Source organism: Pituophis catenifer, unplaced genomic scaffold (assembly GCF_029215685.1).
Source record: "Pituophis catenifer annectens isolate HBS135680 unplaced genomic scaffold, rPitCat1.0.hap2 SCAF_2, whole genome shotgun sequence".
Lineage (NCBI taxonomy): Eukaryota > Metazoa > Chordata > Lepidosauria > Squamata > Colubridae > Pituophis > Pituophis catenifer.
In genome coordinates this window covers 296,707,675-296,734,398 of record NW_027256882.1, presented here as the reverse complement: position 1 = coordinate 296,734,398, position 26,724 = coordinate 296,707,675, and the positions used below count along the sequence as shown (strand labels likewise).

The following is a 26,724-nucleotide window of genomic DNA, read 5'->3' as shown; positions in this document are numbered from 1 at the left end:
TGCAAGCTGCAAGCTTCCTGCTTGCCCAACACAGCATCTCTAATCCCGGAGATGGACCCCTTCTCCTGCACAGGTGGTTTCCTGGCCATCCCAATGTCAGCATCAGCAGAAACAGATTGCCTCAGGAGTGGTTCCTCCTTCCCTTGCAATGGAGGTGGCTTGGCAAGGTGACCTTTGTCAGGAGCAAACGGTGGTTCTTCAGGGCGGAAGGAGGCCCAACTGAAGAAGCTGAAGCTGGAGCTATCTGGAAGCCCTTTCTTGGCAGTGAAGGGGACCTTGAACAAGCCTTCTGTCTCCGGACCTCTGGCCGTCTGAGAGGGTGCAGGGGCTGGAGCTGGGGCTTTCTTGGAGACAGGGAAGAGAGAGAAGATATCCCAGCTGCCGGTTGTCTCCTGAGACTTTGGAGGCGCAGCTTGGGACAAGCCAAAGGGGAGTCTGAACCCAGGTTCCTCGGGTGGCTGCCTGGCCTTCTCTGGCTGGACCTTCCCAGGCAAGACTCCCTGCTGCCCATTGTCCATCAAGGAGGACCAGCTAGTGCTCAGGGAACTGGACTTCCTTGCTGCTGAGTCCCCCAGCAACCCAGAGAGGCTCCTGAGTTGGCCTCCCTCTTCTGGGGGTGGGCTGCACCACCCCAACCCTGGACTTGTGTGTGAGTTAGCTGCCTGCTCAGCCTTTGCAGGAGGCGCTTCCTTGACACTGGCCGTTTCCTCTCCGGCCTTTTTCTGGGGCTCTTCCTTAGGGAAGAGGTCCTTCTTGGCCATACCTGCCCCAGGTGGCTCTGAAGAGACACCCACCTCAGAAGCAGGCTTCTTACTAGGTTCCTGAAGAAGTTCCTGGGATATTTGCCCGTTGCTCAGTGGTGGGACGGGGGTGTCAGATGGGGCGGGGGCTGGCTCCTTGGTGAAGAAGTCTTTGATCGAGCCAAAGAAGGAGGACGGAGCCCCCGGGAGCTCTGCCTGGCTCTGGGTTTCGTTTTTCACCTGATGGGGCTGAGAGGTTGGCCAAGGTTGCAATGGAGGCTTGCTTCCCTGCATTTTAAAGAAACCGAGTAATCCTGAATCTTCAGCAGCCGGTGGGTCTTCTCTGGGGCTACTTGTTTTGAGGTCACTCTTAGAAAGAGTCTCCTTGGCCTTAGCAGCTATTTGGCTCAGGACCGGCCAACTGTTTTCAGGCTCTCCCAGAGACCCTGGAGCTGCCTTAGCATTGCTGTCTGGCTGGGCAAATGTGTCGGAAGTGAGACCCTGGCTGAACTGAGAGGCGGATCTGCGCAGGGGAGCCCTGTTCTGGGTGGGAGACGGAGCGACCGCAGCCCCTTCTCGTGCAGTGGGAACAGGCAGGGGTTCCAGCTGAGGTTCTCCCTTCTTCCTGGGTGGTGTTCTAGACATGGCTTCCTTTGCAGGAAACCTTGACTGTGGGCCCTGGTCCTTCTCTGCCACATCCTCCAGCATCTCATCCTTCCCCAAGCCCTGACCCATCAGCCCACCCAAGGCAGAAAGCCAAGAGGAGACCCTGTTGCTTGTGGTCTTCTTCTCTTCTTCGGCCATCTGTGCTTCGGCAAGAGACACTGGTGGGAGATCAGATTTGGCGGCAGCTCTAAAGATCTGAAAGCCAAAAGGTTTGGTTTGCTGGCTTTCAGAAATGCTAGTCCTAGGGGCCACATCCAGTGACTTGGGTTGGAATTCTCCCTTTAGCCCCCCGCCAGAGACCACCCTGAAATGTGCCCGGAGGTCAAAGGGCGCATCTTCTACAGACCCGTCCCTCTTCTCCTCAGGCCTAAAGCCCACCTTATTGGGTTTCAGAAGCCTGTACCCTGAGAAGTCTAAAGGCTTCTCTTTCTGGTGGTAAGCAGATTCCTCAAACATTTGAGAAAAGGTCTCTACGTTCATAAACTTGTCCCTTCTTTGAAAAGCTACAGACAAATCAAGAGGCTTGTTTACAAAATAATCATCCCACTCTTCCTCTTCAGCCGACCAGAATAACTCATCTTCAAGAGGCACTTTGAAGCCACAAATGGAAACCAGGTCCCGGTCCGTCACAACACTTTGCAAAGAGCCCTTGAGGTCACAGTCCTCCCAGCTGTCTGGATGAGGGTAAATGTCGGAAGTGCAGATGTAAATATACTGCCCGGTAGAATCAGTGAGTAGAGAATAAACATACTGGCCGTCAGTGTATACGTAGTAACCGTAATCACCGTCTTCTGACGGCCACCACACTCCCTGCAGCAGAGGCATCAGCCAATCCAGGGACTCCTGACAGGGCGCCAGCCAAGGGTCCTCCACATTCAGGGGCTCCTGATCAATTAGGGTCCACACATCAGCGCCATAAGCAGATGAATAACTTAAATCTATTGGCCCGTCTTCAAAAATGCAGTTGAACTTGTGTGGAGAAAGACTTCCGTTCAAATAAGGAGTTGCCCACATTTCATTTTCCCCCAGACAAAAGTCAGGTGATCTAAACGACGCAGCATTAAAATCGGTCGTTGCTGGATCAAAATTCTCACTTGATCTCCAATCCATTGGATTGGCATTCCCATCCCTTTTACACAAATTCATTACCTTGTCACTAGATTCTGACCAGGTCAGGACCTCATCCCAGGAGATGGGATTCTGGTTTAAGACATAATAAAAAGGCATGGATGTCTGAACCGTCTTTGCTGGACAACTCCTGGGGTCGTAGTCACTATCCAAGGGGGAGCCACTCCTGATTTCTTCAGAAGCAGGAGGTTCTCCTAACCAGTTGAGCAAGTTGGCATTCCGTGAGGAACATCTGAGAAGTCCACCTACATTTTCATGGGGAATCCCTGGATGAATATGAGGTTCTGCATTTTTTCTAGAAAGGGCTGGCTTTGTTGATAAGTATGTCTTCTTCTGGGAATGGTTCAGAGAGGCAGATCCTGCCTGGAGGGCAACGGATTCCTTGCCTGTGCTAGGCAACCCGACCTCCATCTTGGGAGCTTGGGCCACTCTCTCTTCTACCTTCTCTTTCGCCTGGTGTAAGAGGTTCCTTAGGAAGCTGCCTGCGCCCTCTTGGTCCTTGGTGCCTTCTTGAGTTTGGGGTGCCACTTGAGAAGCCCCCTCTTTGGAATTAGTCTCCTCCACATTCTTTTCAAAGATCTGCCCCAAACCACCCAGAAAGCTCAGATTTGGCTTGTCCACCTTACCCAGAGATGGGTTTTCACCTGAACCGAATCTAAATAATCCAGAAAGCAAACCAGGTGAACGGTCCTTCTGGCCGGCTGTGCTGTCTTGAGCATCTTGTCCTTCCTTGGAGGATAAACTGCCAGCCAGAGGAGAGTGGGAAAGTCCGGAAAGGAAACCCACCTGGGCATCACCCAGAATCTTAGTCCTTCCGACTCCACTAGTCGCCTCTGAGTTTTCCCCTGCCGGATCCAGGCTGGATCTGTGACCTTGGGAGGTGGCCGTGGTTGCTGCTGCTGCTGCTTCTCTGCCTGCAACACCATTTAGATCATTATTGCTTGGGTCACTGTGGCCACTCCTGCCACTCTCGGCACTCTCTGAAGTGTCTGCAGCCACCTTCTCCTGAGGGCCACTTTCTGGTCCCAAAGGGCCAGTTTCCGGTTTCCCCTTCAGCTCCTCTTTATTCTCTGGTGGAGACTTTGAGGAGGAAGTCTGGAGACCCTCTGAATTGCTCCCCAAATGTCCCTCTTTGGGAGCCTCGGGGTTTTCAGCTGAAGCAATTTTCAAGAACGTAGAGAAGAATCCTGTTTTTTCCTTATTCTCCTGCGGTTTGTCTGATAAGCTGAAGCTGCTCAGGAAGGAAACCTGCAGCTTCTCAGGGAACGGGAAGGAGGCAGCTTTGCTGCTGGAGGAACTGGCTTTTCTGACATCGTCTTCGGACTTGCACTGTTTCCTCACACCCAAGGACGTCTCTTTGGCTGGAGGGTCAGCGGGAGTGGAAAGGGGCAAGAGGCTGAAGCATTTTTTAAGAGGACTAAAAAAACTGATGGGAGATTCTCTTTGTTCTGAAGGTTGGGGGATGCCCTCCTTTGGCCCTTCCTGCGGCTTGACTTCAGGAGGCCGAGCTGCTAAAGGCTCCGGAGGGATTTCCCGATCTGCCTTGTCCAGCTGCACTGAGGGGCAGGGGACTTCGGGAGACTCCGCTGGCCTCCTGGGAACAGCCACGCCCTCAAAACTCATTTTCAGGCTAATGTCGGCAGAGGAGCTGGAGACGGAGGGTGCTGGACCCCTGGTGGGGTCAGCTGCTGGTTCCCCCTTCCTTGTTTCCAGGGAGGAGTTTCTGGGTTTAGTGCCGTCTTCGCCAGGCTTCTCTCTGGCCTCAGCTCCACTTATGGGCAAGGGTTCAGCCTCTACAGGGGTTCCCTCTTTCGTGGTCTCTTTCTTTGGCTCCTTCTTTTCCGTCAAGGATTTTAAAGAACCGAACATACCCAAGAGAGAATTCACAGCCGCACTTGTCTTCTGAAAGGCAGACTGGCCCTCGGCATCATCTGCAGGATGATCGAGGGCTGGGGGGCCCAGACAGGCCTTGTCATCCCCGTCAGAGACTTCTGGGAGACTCACACTGGCAGCACCAGCCAGTTTCACCCAGCTCTGATCAGGGAGGGAAGCCAGCCTTTCTTCAGGCAAGCGGAGATCAGGCCTGCTTTCCATTTCCACATCCAGATGAGGCTGGCTGGATGAGTCCCTTGCGGGGACATCTGCCGTCTCAGTCGCTGAAGACACAAACTTCTCCATGGATGACGTGAGGAGCGTCTTTCCAGAGCTCACTTTCTCGGTAAGGAAGCTGAAGAAGGACTGGGCTGTGTCTTTCACCCCCAGAATGTCCGATAAGGCCTCTCCTCGGCTGTCGCTCTTCTCTTCCTCCTCCTCTGCAGGGGCTGCCTTGGCCTGCTCTGCCTGGGCCGTCTCCTCCGCCACCTGGATGGGGAGGCCATGGTTCCTGCTTTCCTGCTTTGGAAGGGCTTCCCAGCTGCTAATCTCTTCCTCCTTTTCGGCCAGGTATTCAGACACCGTCTCCACCAAGCACTGCAGCTCGTCCACCGCACTGAGGTCTTGCTCCGGTGGCGCTTGAACAGGCAAGAAGGCCACGTGTTCCTTGAAAGAGCCACGCGTGGGCTCATACCAGCCATGGGCCATTTCCCCCTTCCCTTCCTCATCTGAAGCAGGAGAGCCCCCAAGATCTTCAGGCCAGCTGTTGCCTTCCAGTTCCTCAAGAGCTCCGGACGGTGGGAAACAACTGGCTGCCTCTTCTGGGTGCAGCTGACCTTCACCCCCAAAACGGCCTGGCTGAGGGTCGCAGTTTCTCTCTGGGCTGTCAGAGAACCAGCCGCTTTGGGCCAGGTGGGTGTTTCTGTATGGAAGCAAATCCCAACATCCAGGCTGCTGAGCCCCAACTTCCCGGAGGCTGTGGCAGCTATAAAGATCAGCATCATCGTAACTGGCGTTACGTTCGGTTCTTACTTTCCTGCTGCTTCCAGAAATAACGGTTTCGTGGGGAATTCTCGACCTCCCGTTGATTTGAGATCTTCTCCATTCACATTCTGTATTATCTCTCCGTTTCTTTTTCCTTCTCCTGTCTATAGTATCATATTCCGCTGGATACGATAGGGCCTCGGGACGTGCTAATTCCACACAAACTTTATGAGAGGACCTGGAACTTTTCAGATGGCTACCGTTGCCCTGTTTGGAGAATCGAGGCCTCTTTACCTCCTGCCAATTCCTAGCTCTTTTTTCTAAAAAATCTTCTATCAGCTGTTTGCCTAGTTCGTCATAGTCCTCAACAGACTCTTCTTGGTCAAGATCGTGGTCAAAAGGAATAATCCTGACTTTCCCATTGCTAATTAAAGATCCTTGACTGGTAATGGAAAAAGGGGAAGAAAAAAAGAGGGGGGGGGAGGAAAGGCAAGAAAGATGGAAAAAGAACTTTAACATAACAGAAAAGGAATTTCACAAAGAATAAATACATGAATTTTATGAGTAAAAATAAACAAGTATGAAATAATTAAAAGATGTACAATTCTAACCTTGTTTAATGTTTAGAAAGCACCAATTTTATTACGATCACTTCTCAATACTGCACGAGAAATGAGGAAAGAGCAGAAGATTTGAGGGCTGCCCTTTGGGGAAAAGATGGGAAGCCCCCGTAAATGGGAGGGTCTCCAGACCACGCAGGCCGATTGTCCTGGAGGATCCCCCAACCCTTTTCATCTGGGGCTGGCAGGATGAAAACAGCCCCTACCACCCTCAGCGAGTTCCTTCCCTTGAGGGGGGCTCTGTTCCTAGGGGCAATTCCATCCCCGGCCAGGCTGGGGGGCGGGAGGGGGGCTCAGGACTCAGCGGAGCGACTGAGCAAGGCACGTGATGCAAATATGGGACGTCTCTGATTTAGGACCAGTCACTTACTGATTGTTGGAAGTTCCGACAGACCCACCTGGGGGCTGCTTACGAACTGGATTCTAAGTTCCGATTGTCGTCTCTCCCCCCACCCCCACTTTGGCCCCGTGGCAACCAGGCCACATTCAGACATTTGCAGCCTCAAGCACACACAAGCACACAATTATGACAGTTTTGCCAAGACAGAACAGTTACTTCTGGTTTTTGGCCCCGACAGAGAACTAGTTCACTTAACAACAGCAGCCCTCGCTTAATGACTGCTGCAAAACAGGTGGCAAAATCGGGCTGGTCAAGGGGCTGCCCTGCTTTTCAGCCCCCAAGAATTACCACTGTAATGAGCAGGTCCCATTACAGCCGTAACTCGAGGAGACAGAATCATTTAATTAACAGAATAATTTAACAGAATAACCGCAGTGATGTATTACTTGGAAATGTTTATTAAATACAGCGGCATGTTAAAAGTGTCTATAAAAAAGAAGCTGTCACAGATCATAGCAGGAGTTTAAGGCACATTCCAACCGCTCCCTGCCCGACTGGCTTCTTGGACGGATGAAGCTGCTTGCAGGAGCAGAGAAGGCTCTCAGGCTAGCAACAAAAATCAGTCCAGTTGCAATGGCCGTCGGACGATCACAAATCAGTACCTAGAATGCACACTAACATACTTTAATAGTAAAGCAGACTATTGATTACATGAAGCCTAAGACGAATAGCCCTCTGTGCACGAGGTTCTCTCACGCTCCTTATCACGAGCAGCCAAAAGGGAAATCGATGCAGGGCCCATCTCGGGAATTAAGGCCCCTACTTGAAGGGGTCATTCAGGGCCGGGTCACTTGGATCAGAAAGGCCAGGGTCAACTCGCCACGGCCAGCTCCTTATGAGACAATTCACCAATTCCATTCAACTATTTATGTTTAGGTTTATGTTTGTTTATGCTCATTAAACTTCTATACTGCCCTTCTCCCAAAGGACTCAGGGCGGTGTACAGCCATATTAAAACAAACATATACTCACAAAATTTAAAAACAATTTAAAATAAATATATAAATTTGGCCCTTATGTTAAAAGTTACAAACACCCAATTTAAAATGTATTTTTTTAAGCCAGCCCGGCCTGTTGGAACAAGAGAGTCTTAAGGGCACGGCGAAAGGTACGTAGGTCAGGGATCATGCGAACCTCCAGGGGCAGTTCATTCCAGAGGGCAGGTGCCCCCACAGAGAAGGCTCTCCCCCTGGGTGTCGCCAGTTCTTAACTTAAAACAGTTAAGAACCTTTTTTAATTTTTGTCATTCACATTTCGCTTTGTCCCTCCTTCATGGGATCCCTTAATGATTCTATTCCACTATTTCTTCGAGTTTAGTGCAACTCTTGTCCTGCAGTTGAGTTGTCCAGTGGCGAGTTGTCGTAGACCCCCTGGGACCCCACCCTTAGCGATCATCCACTGGATTGTCCCCAAGACAGGACCCCGCAGGGGCAGCACTGTTCCACGGGCAGCCTTTCCACAGAACAAGGAGGCCATGCAGCAGCAGGGACTGCTCAGGACCCGCCACCATCCCGCCCCACCAAGTGCAGCCGGCATGCCACGGCACACGACACACGACACGGAAGCTGCTGCTGCTGCTGCTGTGGCAGCGCCACCCACCTATCCGACAGCTCTAAGGAGTGCCGGCTTTCTAGGGACAGCTGGCGACTGGTCACTTGGCTGGAATGCGATCCGGATTCCAGGTCGGTCCGGCCACTCCCGGTCGAGTCTACGCTGCCGTGTCTTCTTCAGAAGGCCGGGCCGAGGGGGGGACAAGAAGCAGAGAAAGCAGCACAGGAAGTTGAGAGAGCCCGGGGGCTGCATCACGGGATGGGAACGTTAACTGTGGGGCAGGCCAGCTGCGCAGGGTGGCCCTCAAGGCGCCCAACACACCCCGAAGCCAGTCGGGGACCAGACTGGGGCCGTGAGGGGTGTGGAATGAGAGTGTGGCAATGGCGCTCTCTCTCTCTCTCTCTCTCTCCCCCTCGCCCAGTGAGGTTCACATCCAGAGGATGCTGTTGAGTGAAGCTTCTCTCCTCCTTTCGGACTTTCCACCCTTTGGAATGAGCATTCGCTCTCTTTGATGTCTATGGGGATTTTCCTGGTTGCCCCACAGGTGCTTTTTCAAAAAGGCAACTGGACTTTCTTTTTCCTTTAAAGCATTTTGCTGCTTCTTATCCAAGAAGCTTCCTCAGTTCTGACTGAATGGTGGAGGATGGAAGGGCTTCTATTCCTGGCAGTCCTCTGGTCCTTAGCCCTCTTTCTGAGAATCATTGAGGCCACTTGGGGCTTCATCTGTGGCCTCAGGGTCACCTGGATCAGAGTGCAAAGGGGTGGGGTGGGGTGGGGCCCTCCTGAAAGGACCGTCTTGTAGACAGGAGGCGGCTGGTGTCCTATTCCCGGATCTGCGCACCTTCCGTCGCGCTCTCAAGACTTTTTTATTCCATCAAGCCGGCCTGACCTAAATCTTTCCCCTTTAAAATGTAAATTTTAATTTGTTTTAAAATTACTGGGTGTTTTAAATTTGTCTTGGCCAAATTGTTTAATTCGGTTTTATTCTGTTTTTAAATTTTGTATTTATGTGTTTTATTCTGTGGCTGTTCACCGTCCTGAGTCCTTCGGGAGTAGGGCGGTATACAAAATCCAATAAATGAAATGAAAATGAAATGAAATTCCTCTCTCAACAGATTTGCACTCTGATTCAGGTGACCCTGAGGGCAGAGATGAAGCCCCAAGTGGCCTCAACGACTCTCAAGAGAGGTAACGACTAACCTCCAGAGTGCTGAAGACCAGATGACTGCAACGGATCTAAATCCTTCCATTCCCCACCAGTCAACCAGAACTGAAGAAGTTTCTTGCAGGAGAAGTGAAATGTTTTCAAAGGGGGAAAAAAACCCCAAGAAAGTCCAGCTGCCTTTTGAAAAAAGGACCTTTGGGATTCGCTCTGCTTCCATTTGAGGCAGGGGACCAAGCTTGGGAGGTGGGCTGCCCAGGGCTGGTCTTCCTAGAGTCAAATCAAAGAAGCCATTATTGAGCTAAAGGCACTCAAAGCCAGCCTCGGTCCACAAAGGGTCGTCGGGAGACTGAAAGGTGGCTCCAGAGTCCTTCTGAAATGCCCAAGTCATGGAGGCTGCAAAGGAAGGTTCTGGAATTCCCACATTTTCTGCAAAGCAGATTCCACCCAAGATAAAATCTGTGCTCCTCAAACTGATTGGTTGTAAATATATGCTAAGCGCGAACATTATTTCAACATTCTCCCTAACTGGACGCTTGCATATTACTGAAATGGGAACTGCCCTAACAAAATATATGGAAGTGAACGTCTCCTCTTCTTCCTCATCCTCCAAGCCCCCAAACGCCAGGGGTTATGGGGCTCCTGAACAATACGACTGGGCTCCCCTTCCGCAAGAGGAGGAGGGAAGCTCACAAAAGGAAAAAATACCCACCCGGAGTTTGCCGATACCACTCTGGGGAAGAAACATTTGGCCCCAAGAATGTCCTTCGTGTCCATTCATCACCCATAACTCCATGTCCTCCTCCTGCCAGATCACTTGCCCCAGGATAGAGGTAGTCCTCGACTTATGACAATTGGCCCCCAAATTTAAATTGCTAGGTGAGAAATTTGTTAAGTGAGTTTTGCCCCCGTTTACGACTTCCCGTGCCACAGTTGTTAAGTGAATAACTGCAGCTGTCAAATTAGTAATCCCGTTGTTAAGTGAATCTGGCTTCCCCTTTGACTTTGCTGGTCAGAAGGTCGCAAGCAGGGATCACGTGACTCCGGGACACCATGACCGCCATAAATGATTCAATCGCCAAGCATCTGAATTTTGATTATGTCACTGTGGGGATGCTGCAAGTCGTTCAGTGTGAAAAATGGTCATAAGTCACTTTATTCAGTGCTGTTGTAACTTGAACAGTCACTAAGCGAACTGCTGTAAGTCGAGGACTCCCTGTACTAGGCAAGCGAATCCCTGCCGTGAGACAGAAGTGCCCCCGGGGACTGCTGGTGGGGTGGGCAGCCTGGCCTCCAAGAGCACCCACCTCATGCCAGTCTGCTCGTCCGAGGCATACCCCCGGAGGGGCTCCACGCAGACCCCCTGCTGCTGCAGACGGGAAGCCCCCCGGAACTGGTGGGCCGAAGCGTTGGGCTGGGAGGTGGTGCAGTAGGCAGGGGGGAGGCTGGCGCTGGTTTCGCTGCGGTAGTCGCTGTCCCGGTCGTCCACGGCGCTCTCGTGGCCTTCCGAAGCTGCGAGACACGAGATGCTGCGTCACGGGCAGGGCCTTCCTTGGGTTCAACTCAATAGGGGGGGGGCAGGGACACACACACGCACGCGCACGCGCACACACACACACACACACACACACACCCATCCAACCGGTGAAGCATTTCACCCCTCGATTATCTGGAGAAGGCAAAGGCGGGGGTGGCTTTATTCTGGGTGAAAAGTGGGGTACGGCAGAGGGGCTGCTGGGCAGACTTTATGTGCGGAAGGAGAAACAGGTTGCAGTGCAGGGCCTTCACCTGGCTCCCTTCCTCTCTGGAGGTCTTCAGCCCCCTTGTACCACCAGGATGGCCCACCGGCCCCACCCCAGGGCAGCTCTGGCCAGGGAAGCAGGGGGGGCGAGGGGGGAAAGTCTGCCTGCCACCCCCAGCATTTCAGTTCTGAGATCTCCTGGAAGGGGCAAGGGGGGGGGGGGCTTAAGCCCCATAGGGAGGGGGGTTGCCAAACAGGGATCCTTCAGGCAGCCCCACTTCTGGGGAGGGGGGAGGAGGAGGCGGCCAGAGAAGAACCTGAAATGAGCCCAGCCTTTCCTCTTCCCAAGCAGGGAACGGCCATATGTTCCGGATCATTTCAGGTCCGGGATGGGGAGCGGCCCAGAGCCACCTGCCTGGCTCAGGGGAGACTTTGGGGAGCGTGAAGCGTTTGGTCCCTTCCCCTCCATCTCGCAGGCTGGGGCCAGCCCCCCCCCCCCCTTTCTGCCTCCTTGGCCTTAAGCAGGCTAAAACAATGTTTGGGTAGAAGTTCTCCGTTAGTTCCACACAGAGGAGAGAAGTGGCGCTCCTAGCATTTTCTCTGCCTCCCTTGACTGATTTAATTCCATGCTTCGTGGCCTCCCTGAGGGAAGAGAGGCGTCCTGATACGGAATTCAAAGGCAGGCGGGAGGCGGCTGACTTCAAAGGGTCCCGCAAAGGAATTTGATTGTCCACACTGCGGAGGGGGGCAGCACTTTTAATGAGCTCCCCACTGGAGGGGCCAATTTCACTGCCTAGAAGTCTCCAGCTTTACACAAAGGGAATTATTTCTTATACATGAAGGCAGCTCCTTCCAGCAAGAATATCATTACTGCATGAATATTTTTACGGGCCGCGCTTCCCTCCCCCCAAATGCAAACTCTTCAAATGCATGAATGAAGAGCCCCTGAGCGGATCCCAAATTGAGGTCTCACACACACACACACACACACACACACACACACACACACACACACACACAGTCACATGCAGCCTTTCTTTTATCAGGTGGATGGAGAGTGAGACAGTCCCAGAGAAGGCCCCACCATTTTGGAGAGGGTCACTAAAGGGCCATCTGGTCCAGCCTCTGCTCAGGGTGGGAATCTCTCTTGACGAGGGCTGACCCTCTAGCCTCAGCAAAAGGGGCCCCACCATCTTTCCAGGCCAGGCCTCCCCTTGGCAAAATGTTCTTGCGTTTGGGTGGTTTTCCCAACGTTCCCTCAAATTTGCTTCCTGCATCTTAAATGCATGATTTTACGTCCCCCGTCAGGGATGTTGCGAGAAAAGTTCTCGTCTATCCCTTCCTATGATATCCTTCAAGGCATTTCAAACATTATTTTATTTCCTGTTAGGCATTTCCTCTGGAACAGGATGTGTCCAACCTTGGCAACTTTTAAGACCCGTGCACTTCAACTCCCGGAATTCCCCAGTAAGCTATGCTTCTTAGCTATGCTGGCTAGGGAATTCTGGGAGCTGAAGTCCACGAAATTGGGTCTTGCTTTAACCAAGAATTGCAGCTAGCACTTTGTGCCAGTCTCATATTGCTGGCTCGCGGTTCAATCTGCAGTCAATTCCTAATACATTTTCTCCCATCTCCCATCAACAACCTTGGTATTCCCCTCTCTTTATCTATACATTTCTTTTCCCCAAGTGAAATGCTTTGTGCATTTCCGTTAAGATTTCATGTTACCTTTTTCAGTTCATTTCTCTATTCACTCAAGATCATTTAGAGACTCATCTAAAAGCTCAGACTCTGGAAAGGGTGCAGAGAAGAGCAACAAAGATGATTGGGGGACTGGAGGCTAAAACATAGGAAGAACAGTTGCAGGAATTGGGTACGTTTGGTTTGATGAAAACAAGGACAGGGGAGACAGGATAACAGTCTTCCAATATCTCAGGGGCTGCCACAAAGAAGAGGGAGTCAAGCTATTCTCCAAAGCACCAGAAGGCAGGAGAAGAAGAAAAAAAGGATAGAAACTAATCCAGGAGAGAAGCAACCTGGAACTAAGGAGAAATTTCCTGACAGTTAGAACAACTAGCCAGTGGAATAGCTTGCCTTCACAAGTTGTGAGTGCTCCATCACTGGAAGTTTCTAAGAAGAGATTGGATAACCGTTTGTCTGAAATGGTGCAGGGCAGTGATGGCTAACCTTTTGCTGTCGCGTGCCAAAAGCGGGGGGTGGGGGGGGCGGGGGTGTCGTGCGTGCATGTGCCCACACCCATCATTCAATGTGCATGCACATGCCGCCACCACCACCCACACTCCCCCTGCTTTTGGCACGCGATGGCACTGTGGGCCCGATAGGCCTGTTTTTTGCCCTCCCTCGGCTCCAGAGGCTTTCTAGGAGCCTGGGGAGGGCAAAAACAGTCCCCCCCCCCCGAGGCCCTCCGGAGGCCAGAAATGGCCCGTTTCCTGACATCTGGTGGGACCAGAAGGCCCGTTTTTTGCTCTCCCCAGGCTCCAGAGGCTTTCTAGGAGCCTGGGAAGGGCGCAAACGGCCTTCCCCACCCCCCTGGAGACCGTCCGGAGGCCAGAAACGGCCAATTTCCTGACTTCCGGTGGGCCCGAAAGGCCTGAAAATCAGCTGGCTGGCACACACATGCGCACTGGAGGTGAGCTAGGGCAATGCTCGCGTGCCCACAGATATGGCTCCGCGTGCCATAGGTTCGCCATCACGGATGTAGGGCCTCCTGCCAGAGAAGGAGGTTGGACTAGAAGACCTCTGAGGTCCCTTCCAGCTCTGTTATTCTGTTCTGTTCTATTTTGGTTGCGGGGGATAGGCTAGCCCACTCAAATCTGTGCCATCTGTGGGGCTGGTAAGCATTCCCTATGCCCATCCCAATCATTGATAAAAATATTGAAAAAAAAGAGGCCTCTGGACTGAACCCTGTGGCACCCCATGTGACACTTCACTTCAGTCTGATGAAAGGTTGCAGAGAAGCACTGGAGGTTGATAATTATTATTTCCCAGCCAGCTCTGCTATGATCTCTTAACTTTAACCGTCCTGGGCTTCCTCAGCTCTTAATCAGAACATCTTGAGGTACTTTATCAGGTGCTTCCACGCAATCAAGAGGAATTACATCCACAACATACGTTCAATCTAAAAAGGAAGCTACCTGATTATAAAAATAGTCTAAATTAGTCTAGCAACACCTGTTCTTCCCAAATCCATGCTGGCTTCAGATTAATTAATTTCTCAAGGTGGTTCCAATTTGATCTCTTTATTACCAGTTCTAGAAATTTTCTTTGGGGTTGAAATCAAATTGGTTGTCCTGGAGATTCCCCTTTCCCCTCTTTTTAAGGACAAGAACGTTTTTCTGGCTCTTCCTCAGTTCTTCCAAGGTTTCCTTTTTTCTTTTTTTATTCTTATGATTTTTCACCAAACTCAGCATATTCTGAGCTTTAGCTTTCTACCCTTCAGAGCTGCGACCTGCCCGTTTCCATCTCCTGGGTGTCTTTTTTTCTCTTTTCCAAACTTTTTTTGTGAAGCCTTATTAGCTGGTTTTTCTGCCTACAATTTCCCCCCCACTGGAACTGTTTTTTCAATGTCATCTTATTTTAGGAACTCCTACTCATCTTGCGGCCCTTTTAAATTTGTTTTTCCTACTGTAGAATAATTGCTCTTTTCTTTAAAAAAAACCACCACCACCACTTTTTCAGAAATGCTGTTCCTGTAAAATCATGAATCCTAGCACTAACAGAATAACAGAGTCAGAAGGGACCCTGGAGGTCTTCCAGTCCAACCCCCTGCTCGGGCAGGAGACCCTGGGCCATTTCAGAGAAGGGGCTGACCAGTCTCTTCTTAAAAGCCTCCAGCGATGGAGGAGCCACAACTTCTGGAGGGAAGCCGTTCCACCGGCTGACGGTCAGGTCATTCTCATGGTCAGGAAATTCCTCCTTGGTTCTTGCTTGGGGCCTCTCTCTGATAAGTTTCCACCCTTTGCTTCTTCAGGTGCCATGGAGCTCTGTTTCTTGAGATATGAGACGGAAGAGGAACAAATTAAAGATTGCACGGTAAAACAGGCAAAGAACTTTTTTTGTTACGAGATACCGATGGACCAATGGGAGGGAAAGTGGAGAAGAGGACTGAAATTCACACAGGGTTATGATTTAAGCGAGGATTTTTATAAAATGATGTATTGTTGGTTTATGACCCTAGAGAAATTATCTAAGATGCATAAAGGTACTGGAAGACACGAAAGGATATTATTCTACCTACCATGCAGGGAAGACTTGTGAAAAAGAAAAGAAAAAAGAGGAGGAAACAAACATGAAGATGCAAAGAATTTTGAAGATTAACAGACCTTTTTTTCTTATTGAGATTTATGGACAGCCAATAAGAAAAGACTTATGGAAGGCTGACTTTATGCATGGTAACTGCAGCCAAGACATGCACAAAGATGGAGAAATATGGGAATGCCCACAGCGGAGGAAAAGTCTGCGAAGAGGAAGAGGAAGAGGGCTGATTGGCAAAAGTGAGCTGGTCAGTCGGGATAAAACAGAAAGTGCTTGCAAAACATTGGAAACCCTTCATGGACTTTTTGCTGAAAAGTGAAATGATAATTTCTGCATTCAATGATTGAAAAAGGGATTGAAGGGATTAGTGTAATGTTAAGGAAAACAAAAGGATAATAAATGAGTTTGTAATTGCTGTAAAGGCCAGAAGTTGCTTCTTTGATTATCTTTTCCTTTCTTCCTTCCTTTCTTTCCTTTTCTTTCTTTCTTTCATTTTCTGCACTTTTTCCTTTTCTCTAAATATTTCTGCATTTGTCTTTTATTTACCTAAAAACTCCTAATAAAAAACACAAAACAATAGCAACATATTGCTCCATGCGCCAATGGCTGCAATGGGGAGAGCCACCTACAAACAGAAAGACCTGACTGGCTCACAGGAGCCCCCAAGGCCCCCACCCCCCTTTCTTCTTCTTCTTCTTCTTCTTCTTCTTCTTCTTCTTCTTCTTCTTCTTCTTCTTCTTCTTCTTCTTCTTCTTCTTCTTCTTCTTCTTCTTGAGATTGATTAGAGATGCCACTCTCTGGCATTTTCATTCCTCCTAAACTGGCGAGGTGAAGGAGCTGCCCAACTGCCCAGAAACTCTACCATTCTCAAGACACTGACACTGGGACACGGAGTCCCTTTTGAAGTCTTCCTTCTAGCAGGCAAGTTATAAGCTAGCCGACAAAGCTACTTTTAGGCAGATCTAAAGCGTCTTGGGGCATCTTGCCATGTAATGGTTGTTCCTCCCCGCCCACCCCAGGGTTCCCCAGGGTAAAACTGAGGAATGGCAGAGGGCCAGGGGGAGGTGGAAAGGGGCAGCGCTCCACCTGGCAAGATGGCCGGGCACCCATGCACCGGTGCCAGCAAGGGGACTTCTTACTCTGAGCTTGGGAGGAGAGAAGGAGAAAGGAAGGAAGGGGAAGGAGGGAGCTGGAGCTGCAACTGAGGCAGGAAAAACCTTCCGTGCATGATGGAAACTCAAAGTCCAAGTCGCCATCTAAAATGTGGACGGTCTTTGTGAGCGCTGGGCTCAGGGCCAGCGTGGGGTCACTCCCGCCCAGGCCTGAGTGCCAAAAGACCTGTTGGCAGCAGGCAAGGAATGGCCCTGTAGGCCACTCGTTCTCCCTCGGGTGAGCAGACGGGGGTCGGAGGAATCGATTGGTGGGGCAGGGCCCTGGCTCTGAACAGCAAGGGGGTCCGTCTCAGAAGGGCAGACTGTGCCGAGACATGCCAAGCAAAGCGGTGCTTCGGTTGGCCAGCTGAATGGGTGCCTCTCTTGCCAGAATGGGCTCAGGTGCCAGTCCACGCAGGAACAGGTCAACTGGCCAGAGGGAAGGGGACAGAATGAGGGGGCAGAGATCTTCGCTGACAAGAGAGCCACAACTGAGCAACCGGGCTCTGCTGAAAACTCGCCAGGCTGCAGCTGCAAAGGTCCGTAGGGAGAGGGAGAGCAGTCAGGATCTGTCCTATTCCTCCCAGATGGACTTGAATCGGAGCAAATCAGCCTCAAAGGTGGAACCAAGTACTTTAACAATCTGGGTCAAAGAAAGGCCCTATTTTGCATCCTAACTGGCTTCCTGGGGCAAGGAGCAACATAGATCCGGTTTCTTGGCTGGCGTGTGGATGTGTGGCTGGCTTTGGGGGACGAGGGGAAGAGCCCAGAGGAAGGAAGGAAGGAAGGAAGGAAGGAAGGAAGGAAGGAAGGACCCTCCCGCATTGATCAGACAGTTCAAATTGGTGGTAGGAAACGTGGCCTTGCAGTCACGCAGGATGCTGGTATTGCAGCCTTACAATCAAGTCCATTTAGCTTGTCTACTCGTGTTTTCTGCCTGGTTCACCCAGCCGGGAGGGCCAAGTCTTACATTTCTAGGCACAGAGATACCCAGGAGGGTAACAAGGAGAGGCAGCAGCAGCAGCTCCTCCTCTGCCCTTCCTTAGGCGTCCTGACCCCAGTGCCAAACTAACAAAGCCCAGAGAATGACTGCTGGTCAGCTCCGGCCCCTCTTCCCCTGGTGCAGGGGTCAGCCAGGCAGCCCCAGCCTGGAGCCGGGGCAGTCACAGGGCCAGCGAGGGGGAAGGGAAGGGAAGGGGAGGGAGGGAAGGAAAGGGAGCCGTTACATACTCTGATCTGCCCAGCTGAAATAGCTCCAGGTGCCTGCAGGCAACACAGGGAAGCAAAAACAAAAATGGAAAAAGGTACAAAAAAAGAAAAAGCAATGAGAAGGGCAAATATCAGCACTGGATGAAAACAAAATAAACATTTTTAATGCCATGTTTAATGACGAGGCTATTTTCAGCAACAACTGATAGCCAGCAATAACGGTCAGATGCCAGCCTTACCCTTTAGGTACCCTCTGCCTGCTCCTCTGGTTCTCACTGGTCCAACTCAACAGGAAAGCACAAGAGGTGGGCAGGGGCCCTGGGTGGCGGCAGCCCCTGGGCCGTTTCTGGGCTTTGGCTTGGCAGCTGGTGAGGACCTAACCAGCCAGGAATGTGAAGTTTTGACATGGCTGGCCCACTATTGAGCCACATCCTCCTCCTCCTCCGCATCGCAGTGAGCCCCTCCTCTCCTGGCCCAACTTCTCTTTCATCTTCAAAGAGATGGGTGGTCCCAGAGGGTGCCGGCCCCTCCTCCCCTTCCCCCTATCCACCCCTCCTCCTCCCCACAGCTCCCGAGAACTGCCTTGGGGCTGGAGCACCTTCAAAAGCTGCTCCAGAAATAAGCCTGATCTGCCTTCAGATTTAATCCCCCCCCTCCCATCTGGTGGCTGAGCTTCGCAAAGGGAGCCCCCAGACCCATAATTGAGGGAGGGTCATGTCTGCCGTCCTTGCAATTAAGCAGTTTTCCAAGCAAGCACAAGGTGAGTCCAAGCATTCAGGGGGCAGCTGTGACTCCTTTCTAAATGAATTCAAGCTGAGGAAATGGGATTGGGGGGTTGGTTCTTTTGCTTTGGGGTCCCTTCCTTAAGCCGCAAGAGGCCCGGGCACCCCTGCACCCAACCTCTGCCCAGGGCAGGCGCCCCAATCAAAGCGGTCCTGCGAGAGGGGCAGGAAATGCCCCACGTCAGTTCAAACCCCACTTTGATGAATGGGGATTTCATCAGCTGAGAGGGTCCCCTCCTGTGGATGCGGCAGCCAGGCTGACCCTTACAGCCCACCTGCCCCCTTCTGCTTCCATGGTGGCAGCAGCAAGTCCACATCTGCCCCCCCCCCCCGAGAAATGGTTCCTCTTTTCTGGAGTTCCCTTTGCTGCTTTTCCCAAGATGAGCTTCCAAATAACAAAACTCGTATAATGAGCTTTTTGAACATTTCAAAGAACCAACAACAAGAAGAGCAAGACGGAACGTGCCAAGGACAGCCGGACAAAGGAAAACAGGCTGACGTTCCACCCAAATCTCCCCACCTGCCAACTGAGACTATCAACCCTGAGGGGGCAAAAAAGCCTTTTGGAACACCGGGCCCGGGGGGGGGGGCAGGGGGGGGCTTAACGGGACAGATTCAGCAGACGGGAGGAGCGACTGAGCAGGCCTTGAATGCAGGTCAGCAAAGGTTCAGCTCTCCCGGGAAAGAGAAACCAGGGTCTCGGGAAAGAAGCCCCTGGTTAAGCGTTGTGAGTCTGTGCTTCACTTTTGTCCAGCTAGGTAAGTAGAGGCAGGGGTGTGAGAGCCGGCATCAACACGGCCAGTCAAAATGCTGACAGTGGGAAACACGCAGCACCCCACTTCCTCAGCTGAAAAGAAGGACGACCCCAAGAGAGATACGTGGGGGGGGGGAGGGAAAGTCTTGAATATTAAGATGACGGAGGCCGTGTGGACAAACATCAGCCAAGAGTGGGCTGCAGCTGCCAAAAGAGCCAACACAATCCTAGGTTGCGTCCACGGAGGGATTGCATCAAGATCACATGAAGAAATGAAGGAAGACTGCAGGAACTGGGAATGTCTAGTTTAATGAAAAGATGACCTGATAGCAATGTTCCAATATCTGAGGGGCTGCCCCAGAGAAGGAGGGACAAGAAGCAACGGAAGGAAACCAATGAAGGAGAGAAGCAACCTAGAAGTAAGGAGAATTTTCCTAACAGTGAGAACAATTAACCTGTGGAACAACTTGCCACTAGAAGCTGTGGGTGCTCTAACACTGAAGGCTTTTAAGAGGAGACTGGGCAGCCATTTGTCTGAAATGGTAGAGCAGGGGGTTGGACTAGAAGACCTCCGAGGTCCCTTCCAACTCTGTTATTCTGATGTCAACCTACAAGCTTTCTGACATTACAAGGGATGGCAAAGAAGGGATGGTGGCAAACAACGCCTTCTTCTGAAGGCCAAGAACGAAGTAAGATGGCCAGAGGAGGCAGAAGTTCCTCTCCCTGGATCCGGAGGTCCACCTTAAGGCAGCCAGCAGGGATTGTGGCTCAGGTGCTGGGCTGGGACCCAGTGCAGTCCACCCTCACTTGGGGGGTCGTGCCCCACTCCCTGTCGGTCTTATTACAGACAAACCTTGGAGGAGGGAGCCTAAGTTACAGCACCGCATAGTCAAAGGGGGGGAGGGGATTTTAAGCTTATACAGAAATAAATAATCACTGCTCCGCTGTTATTTTTTTGTTTGGTTTCTTTCTTCCTAGCTGCCAAACAGGGCTGTCTGCATTTGTTTGTTTAAAATACACTCCAGAAATAAAAAAGAGAAAGTGAGGAGTACAGCTTGAACTGCTGGCACGATGATTATCATTAGCTCCCCTCCTCACAGCGGTTAACTTGCAAGGAAGGAGGCAAAGATGCCTCGGGCAGAGAAGGTGGATTGTCAGCCTAACAATGGTGGGCTTCTTTTAAAAACAGGGAGGCTGGAATCAGAGCGGTTCCATTGGAAGCAGTTGTCTCTCGTTCTGCCTGAGCTGCATAATCCCCGTCTTCAGAGGGTGCCAAGCTGAGCCGGTGGTGCCCTCAACCACTGGCCACGTTTGAAGGATTGACAGCAATTCATTCCCATCCAGTAGGAAGGGACCCAGAAGCTCCAGGCGGATCTTTTAGGGGCCCATCAGCTTAAAGTCTTCCTGAGGACCCACCAGGCCATCCCAGGGGGCTGGAGAAGAACCTGGGGGACCTGGGATGGGGCAGAGAGGGAAGCTCTCCGAGGTCAATTCTGACCTTCACCCAAGGTGTTGAATGGGAGTTGGAGGAGAGACTGGAACTCCCAGATAAAAATAACTTCATACATTAAACGGAAGCCGATTCTTTGGCTACGACAGCCAGGAGAAGGGAGGGGCAGCTGGGCTCCCTTTGAGCCAATGTGGGCCTTTTGTGCCTGTTTATTGCAAATGGAGACAGGCAGCCCGTCTTTGGGGGAAGAGAGGGTTCCTAGCAGACCCAAGTGGACTCCATTCCCCCACAGTTTACCTAGCAGAGGGACCCCAACTGCTTTCCACCCTCCTTCTTCCCCTTCAGGAAGAGCCATGTTGTGCGATCAGCGACTGGGCCCATCAATCAAGAAAGGGGTCCAGGTGAGACGGAAGCGGCGAGTCTTCTCCCAACGGAGCAGCGTCAGTGTCAAACTCCAAAGGTCGCCCCAGAGGCCTTCCTCTCTCTGGTGGGAACAACCGTCCTTAACAAGCTGGAAACCACAATTAAGAAGACCAACACAGCTACTTCCCTCCCTGTGCAGCAGGCTTGATCTTGCTGAAGGCATCTCCGGATCTGGCTCCTGCGGTGCCCAACATCATCTTCGCTGCCAACACAGCAGCCCATTAATCCCCACCTGCCAGGCACTTCCCAACAGGAGCCGCTAAGATGGGAGCAGCGGCTGAAGGAACGAGGCAGCCATCCTCAGAAAAGGGGCAGGTCCCTGACTCTGGCCCCAGCAGCAGAATCGGCCACCTTTCCTCCCGTCTCTTGCAGCCACCGTAACAGAACAACAGAGTGGGAAGGGACCTTGGAGGTCTTCTAGCCCAACCCCTGCTCAAGCAGGAAACCCATCGCCATTTCAGACAAATGACTGTCCAGTCTCTTCTTAAAAATCTCCAGTGATGGAACAACTTCTGGAGGCAAGATGTTCCATTGATTGTTCTAACAGTCACAAAATTTCTCCTTAATTCCTGGTTGCTTCTCTCCTTGATTAGTTTCCAACTGTTGCTTCTTGTTTGGGGAATAGGTTGACACCCCCCCTTCTTTGTGGCAGCCCCTCAAATATTGGAAGACTGCTATCACATCACCCCTAGTCCTTCTTCTCACTAGGCTAGAGATACCCAATTTCTGCAATCATTCTTCATATGTTTTAGCCTCCAGCCCCCTCATCCTCTTTGTTGCTCTTCCCTGCACTCTTTCCAGAGTCTACACATCTTTTTTACATTGTGGCGACCAAAACTGGATGCGACATTCCAAGTGTGGCCTTACCAAGGCCTCATAAAGTTGCCTTATCACTTCACCTGATCTTGATTCAGTCCCTCCGTTAATGCAGCCCAGGATGGCATTGGGCTTTTTGGCAGGTGCCGCACACGGCTGGCTCAGATTTAAGGGATTGTCCACTAGGGCTCCAAGATCCCCCTCGCAGTTGCTGCTATGGAGCCAGGTACGCTACAGGTGTGCAGGAGAAAGAAACTGGCTCCGACCTCATACGGGTAGAGTGCTGGACAGTTGGAGCAAGGCCAAGGTGTCCTTGTCCTGAAAGAGGGGGTAGGGTCAGCCAGAGACCAGAAAAGATTCTGGAGAAGAACCTGGAAACATCTGGAAAAGAATGAGGCCATTAACTGAAGTCAACCTGGACTGTGCCAAGTCTCACTTTAACTCCAGGGGGTTCTTAGTAGATTGATGGAATGCCCTCGAAGTGATCTATCTTAATTTCAGCAAAGCATTTGATAAACTTCTTCAAGACAGCTTAATTAGCAAGCTAGGTAAACGTGGGCTGGATGGCCTCACAATTAAGTGGCTGCTACATGGCCGAATGGAAATTGCTCTTTTAAGAGTGGTCATCTGAAGGGAGATCTTAAGTGGATCGCCAGCAGATCCGCCCTGTCTCCTCTTCTCTTTAATGGTTAGCGACTCGGAGGAGAGATGGGTTCAGTCATGAGCACAACAGAAGTTGGGAGGAGTAGCTGACGCTGCAGAAGACAAGTGAAGCTCAAAGTGACCTGGATAGGTTAGGAAGTAGGATAAAAGTAATAGAACGAGATTTAACAGGAAAATCCAAAGTGCTTCACTTAGCAATCAAAGCTCCGATGTGCAAAGAGAGAACCGAGAATGTCTTGCAAAAACATTTTCATAATGAACTTCGAATGAATTATAAAATCGAGAGGTAGTCCTCACTTAGTGACTGTCACATACAGCAACTGTTTGCAGTTAAGAGTGGTAATAAAAAAAGTATCTTTGCGACCAATCCTCACAAGTATGACTTTCTCAGGTCTGCAAAGCAAAGAAAGAGCTGAAGTTGGATCAGAAGCACAGCCCGGTTTCACTTAAAAGACTGCTTTGGTTAACAACCAGGTTGCCGGACTTTATTATGGTTGCTAAACGAGGATGAGCTGTGTTAGGGCTGCCAATTATTAGCAAGCAGGCAAATTCTCCGTGTTATGGGTGACCATCACTCCATTCTGCTTGGAACGGAGCTCCCCTCAAGCATTCCGTTCCCCTTCAGTGCGGCCCCTTTTAAGGAGGACTTGGACACCTGGACAGGTTGAGAAGAGGGTGACAAGGAAGGCGATGGTGGGGCCGGAGAGGGCTTAGACTTCCAAAGAGGAAACTGAGGGATGATAGAAGCCAGAAGATCGAGACTTGCCCTCCCTCGTTCCCTTGTGAGGACCCAGAATAATGGGGGTTAAAAGCACAGGAAGGCAGATTCAGATGGCATGTTGGAAAAAACTTCCCCAAAACAATGGCAGCTGGACATGTGATGGAGGCGGACTGCTCCTCCCTGGGGTATCCAAGGAGAGGCTGGACGACCATCGGGTCAGACGACCTGGATGCCAGTCCGAGCAAGAGATGGGCAGCCCTGCGTTCCCAGGCTCTCCTCTCAGCCTCCTTTCTCCCAAATAACTTCAGGGCCTTCAGTACCCCTTCGCCTGGCTGCAGGGCCAGGGGGGCTCATTTGGGGTCACTTGAGATCTCCTACTAATGACGAGGTGCGGGGCATTCTGCTCCTGAAACAAAGGCAGCGCTTCCTACATCTGACGGGGCCACGAAGGCTGCGCAGAGCCCTTTGGGGTTATCCCAGAGGTTAATGAGTGGCAGCTCCCCATTCTGGGCCAACTCTTGCTGGGGTCTGCGGAGGTTCTGCCAAGGCGAAGGGTCTTTCTGCTGCCTTGCGAAGGAGTAATGGGAGAAGGCAGCCGTTGGTGACGGGGAGGAGGGCTCCCTGGGGTCCTAGCAGAAGCAGCAGCTGGGGAATGAGGAGGAAACCCCAGAGGCTTCCTTGGTTCAGTGGCAGGAGGAGGCCTTCGAAGATGAAGCCAACGGGCAGATTTGCTCAAGCCGAGCGTCAAAGGCGAACGTCCGCCAACTCGGCCGGTCCCCATGCTGACGACACGGGCAGCAATCGGAACACCTCCCCCCAGAACGGCTTTGACGGGAGAAGGGGAGGCAGGTCTGTGTCTGTGTGTGTTACAAAGAGCTCCCCACTGAGCAGTGCTCCATTGGAGATGAAAAGCAGCCAGAAAGAGGGAAGAGGAGAAGGCAACTCCTTCTCCTACAAGCATCACAGAAGAAAAGTCCCTCTTCTCCACAGCCTCAGAGGAGAAGAACAGAATCAGAGAGTTGGAAGGGACCTTGGAGGTCTTCTAGTCCAGCTCAAGCAGGAAGACTCCCTGCCATTCCAGGCAAATGGTTGTCCAGGCTCTTCTTAAAAGCCTCCAGTGCTGGAACATGCACAGCTTCCGAGGGAAGCTCTCCCACTGGTTAATGGTTCTCACTTTCAGGAAGCTTCTCCTGAGTTCCAGGTGGCTTCTCTCCTGGATTAGTTTCCACCCGTTGTTGTTGCTGTTTCTCCTGCCTTCAGGGGCTTTGGAGAATAGCTTGACCGCCTCTTCTTTGGGGCAGCCCCTCAAATACTGAAAGAGTGCCATCCTATCACCCCTAGTCCTTCCTTTTCCCCCACTGCCAGCCCGGGGGGCGGGGGTGTGTGAGCAGAGGGTCCCTGGTGGGAGGGGGCCTTGGAGGCCTCCAAGATGGAGGCTGCCCACTGCTTAGCACCTTTCAGGACCCTCACCTCCCCAAAGCCCTGATGACCTGCCTTTCCTTTCCTTTCCTCGAAAGCCTCAGCTGACCCCCTCAATCCAAGCTACTTCCTGGTACTCTGCTTTCCTTCCCTGCCTTTCTTGCCTTTTTAAAAACCTGCCTTTTTGTTCCTTGCACTTCGGGAAAATCAGCGCCTCCTCCCCCCCATTTTTTTTTTTGGTCTTTCCTCCTTTCTGAGAAGTTGTGGTTGCTGCATCCCTGGAGGCTTTCAAGAAGAGACTGGACGGCCATCTGTCAGAAATGGTGTGGGGTCTCCTGCTGGGGCGGGGGTGGATGGTGGACTAGATGATCTACGAGGTCCCTTCCATTTCTCTGTTAATCTGCTGTTCCCCACCTGAAGTTCCCAGCGCCTGAAGGAAGCCTCCAACATCCTTCAGCAGTAAAACAAACCATTTCCAACATCACTTCAGAAACACTTCCTCCCCCCTCTCTCTTCCTCCGTCCCCCACCTCTCCAATGCACACAGACCCTATTTAGGCCCACTGCGCAGCCCCCATCAGCAGCTACCCTGGAGAAGCAACGCAGGGCAAAGTTTCAATGAGAGTTTTCACCAGCATCCTTGGCTGTGTATTGCTGAGGACAGTTGCCCCCTCCCCTTATTCTACAGACAGGGGGCTTCTGTTCAGTCTGGAGAGGAGCTTGGCTCTTTCCCCCAGGATCCCTCCCCACATATCCTGGGTCCCTTTCCTTTCAAGGCCAGAGATGGGATTTTAAGGAGGTCCTGCAAAACACTTTGGGCCTCTTGAAGGGAAAGTGATTAAGCTTCTTGATAACTGACCTGCCCATCCTCTGTGGCAGTAATTAAAAATCCCCTCTTTGAAAGAGCCCCTAATTGGCTTAGTGGATAAGCAACCTGCGGGAAAGAGCCGCCTAAATGGCCCAGGCTCCGGCCTTCCAGCGAAGAGGCAAAACGGGAAGCGTCCGTCCGTCTGTCGGTCACCTCTCTTGCTGGGCCAATTCCGGCTCTGCCCATTTTCCTTGCTGGCATTTTACAACCGAGGCCTGGCTTTGGCGAGCTTTAGGGTGGGGATGGGCAACCCACGGGCTGTGGATCGTGGCTATCCCAGCGCCAAGATGGCGAGTTTTCAATGTTGCAAATTTTGGGTATTTGCTTTCAAAGAAGAAGGACGAAAAGGGAGGTGGGAGACCTCTGAGAGGGAAAGCACCCCACTCCCACCTTCAAACAGCCCCCTTTGCTAGGGTGAATGTCAGGATGCAATTCCAGGCTATTTTCTTCGGGAGCAGCTGCTCTCCCCAAATCCTCCCCAAGAGAAGGCCAGACCTCCCCCCCCCCTCTCTCCACCTCCAGCAAATCAATAAAAGCAAATTGCAAGCTGCACCCAGCCAAAGACTCCCCCCCCCCTCCTTCTCTACTTCAGGCAATTATTGAGTGTGATGTCTGAAGACACACCCACACCCACGAGGGCTTTTTCCAGGGTTCCCAGAGGCTGTGAGGTCAGCAGGATGAAGGCCCAGGCAACCCCTCTGCTTTGCCAGCTGCACTGTGCCACTTGCTCCCAGGTGCCCTCCCAGGTGCTGGCCACTGCCTGCAGAGGCCTTTACGGGGCCCGGTTATTTGAGGGAGGCCTCCCCCCATTTGCATCGACCCATCCTATTAGACATGGCAGGAGAGGCCGGCTCCGGGTCCCCTCAATTAAACAAGGTAGTCTATTGGGGCCCCAGAAGCGCACCCACTCTGCCCCTCTGGAATGGGGTTCCCCATGATTTAAAGGATACCCCCTACCCCCCAGTTGCTGGTGACTTGAAGGACCTTGAAGGGCGGACTCTGTCCAGGCCACTGAGGAGGGTGACCGGTGCCCCCTTCAGACGAGGTGAGCTTATTTCTTTTTTCTTCCTTGTTGTCGTCTTTTATTCTTTCATTTTGCCTCTCCCTGCACTGTTTTCTTGCCTTTTATGCTTTCCTTGTGAGCCCCCGCCCCAGAGTCGCCAGGAGCCGAGTGGCATTAAAATGTTACCCATAGTAGAAAAACAGGATCCTCACTTACAACACTGGGAGGCTGCAGGAGGCATCAGCTGCTGCTGGTCATCTTCCATGGGAGACGGCTGAGAGAGAGAGAGAGAGAGAGAGGGAGGGGGAGAAGGTAAGGGCAGAGGAA

General features: G+C 51.8%; 1 protein-coding gene across 1 annotated transcript in view; it reads right to left on the bottom strand.

Moving 5' to 3' along the window:
- The window catches only part of UNC13B (unc-13 homolog B), a 146,854-nt gene that overhangs the window by 87,127 nt on the left and 33,003 nt on the right, over positions 1-26,724 (bottom strand). The window contains 2 exon segments of the mRNA XM_070938998.1: positions 10,431-10,635; positions 26,614-26,671. Coding sequence (XP_070795099.1) covers positions 10,431-10,635; positions 26,614-26,671 — 263 coding nt within the window.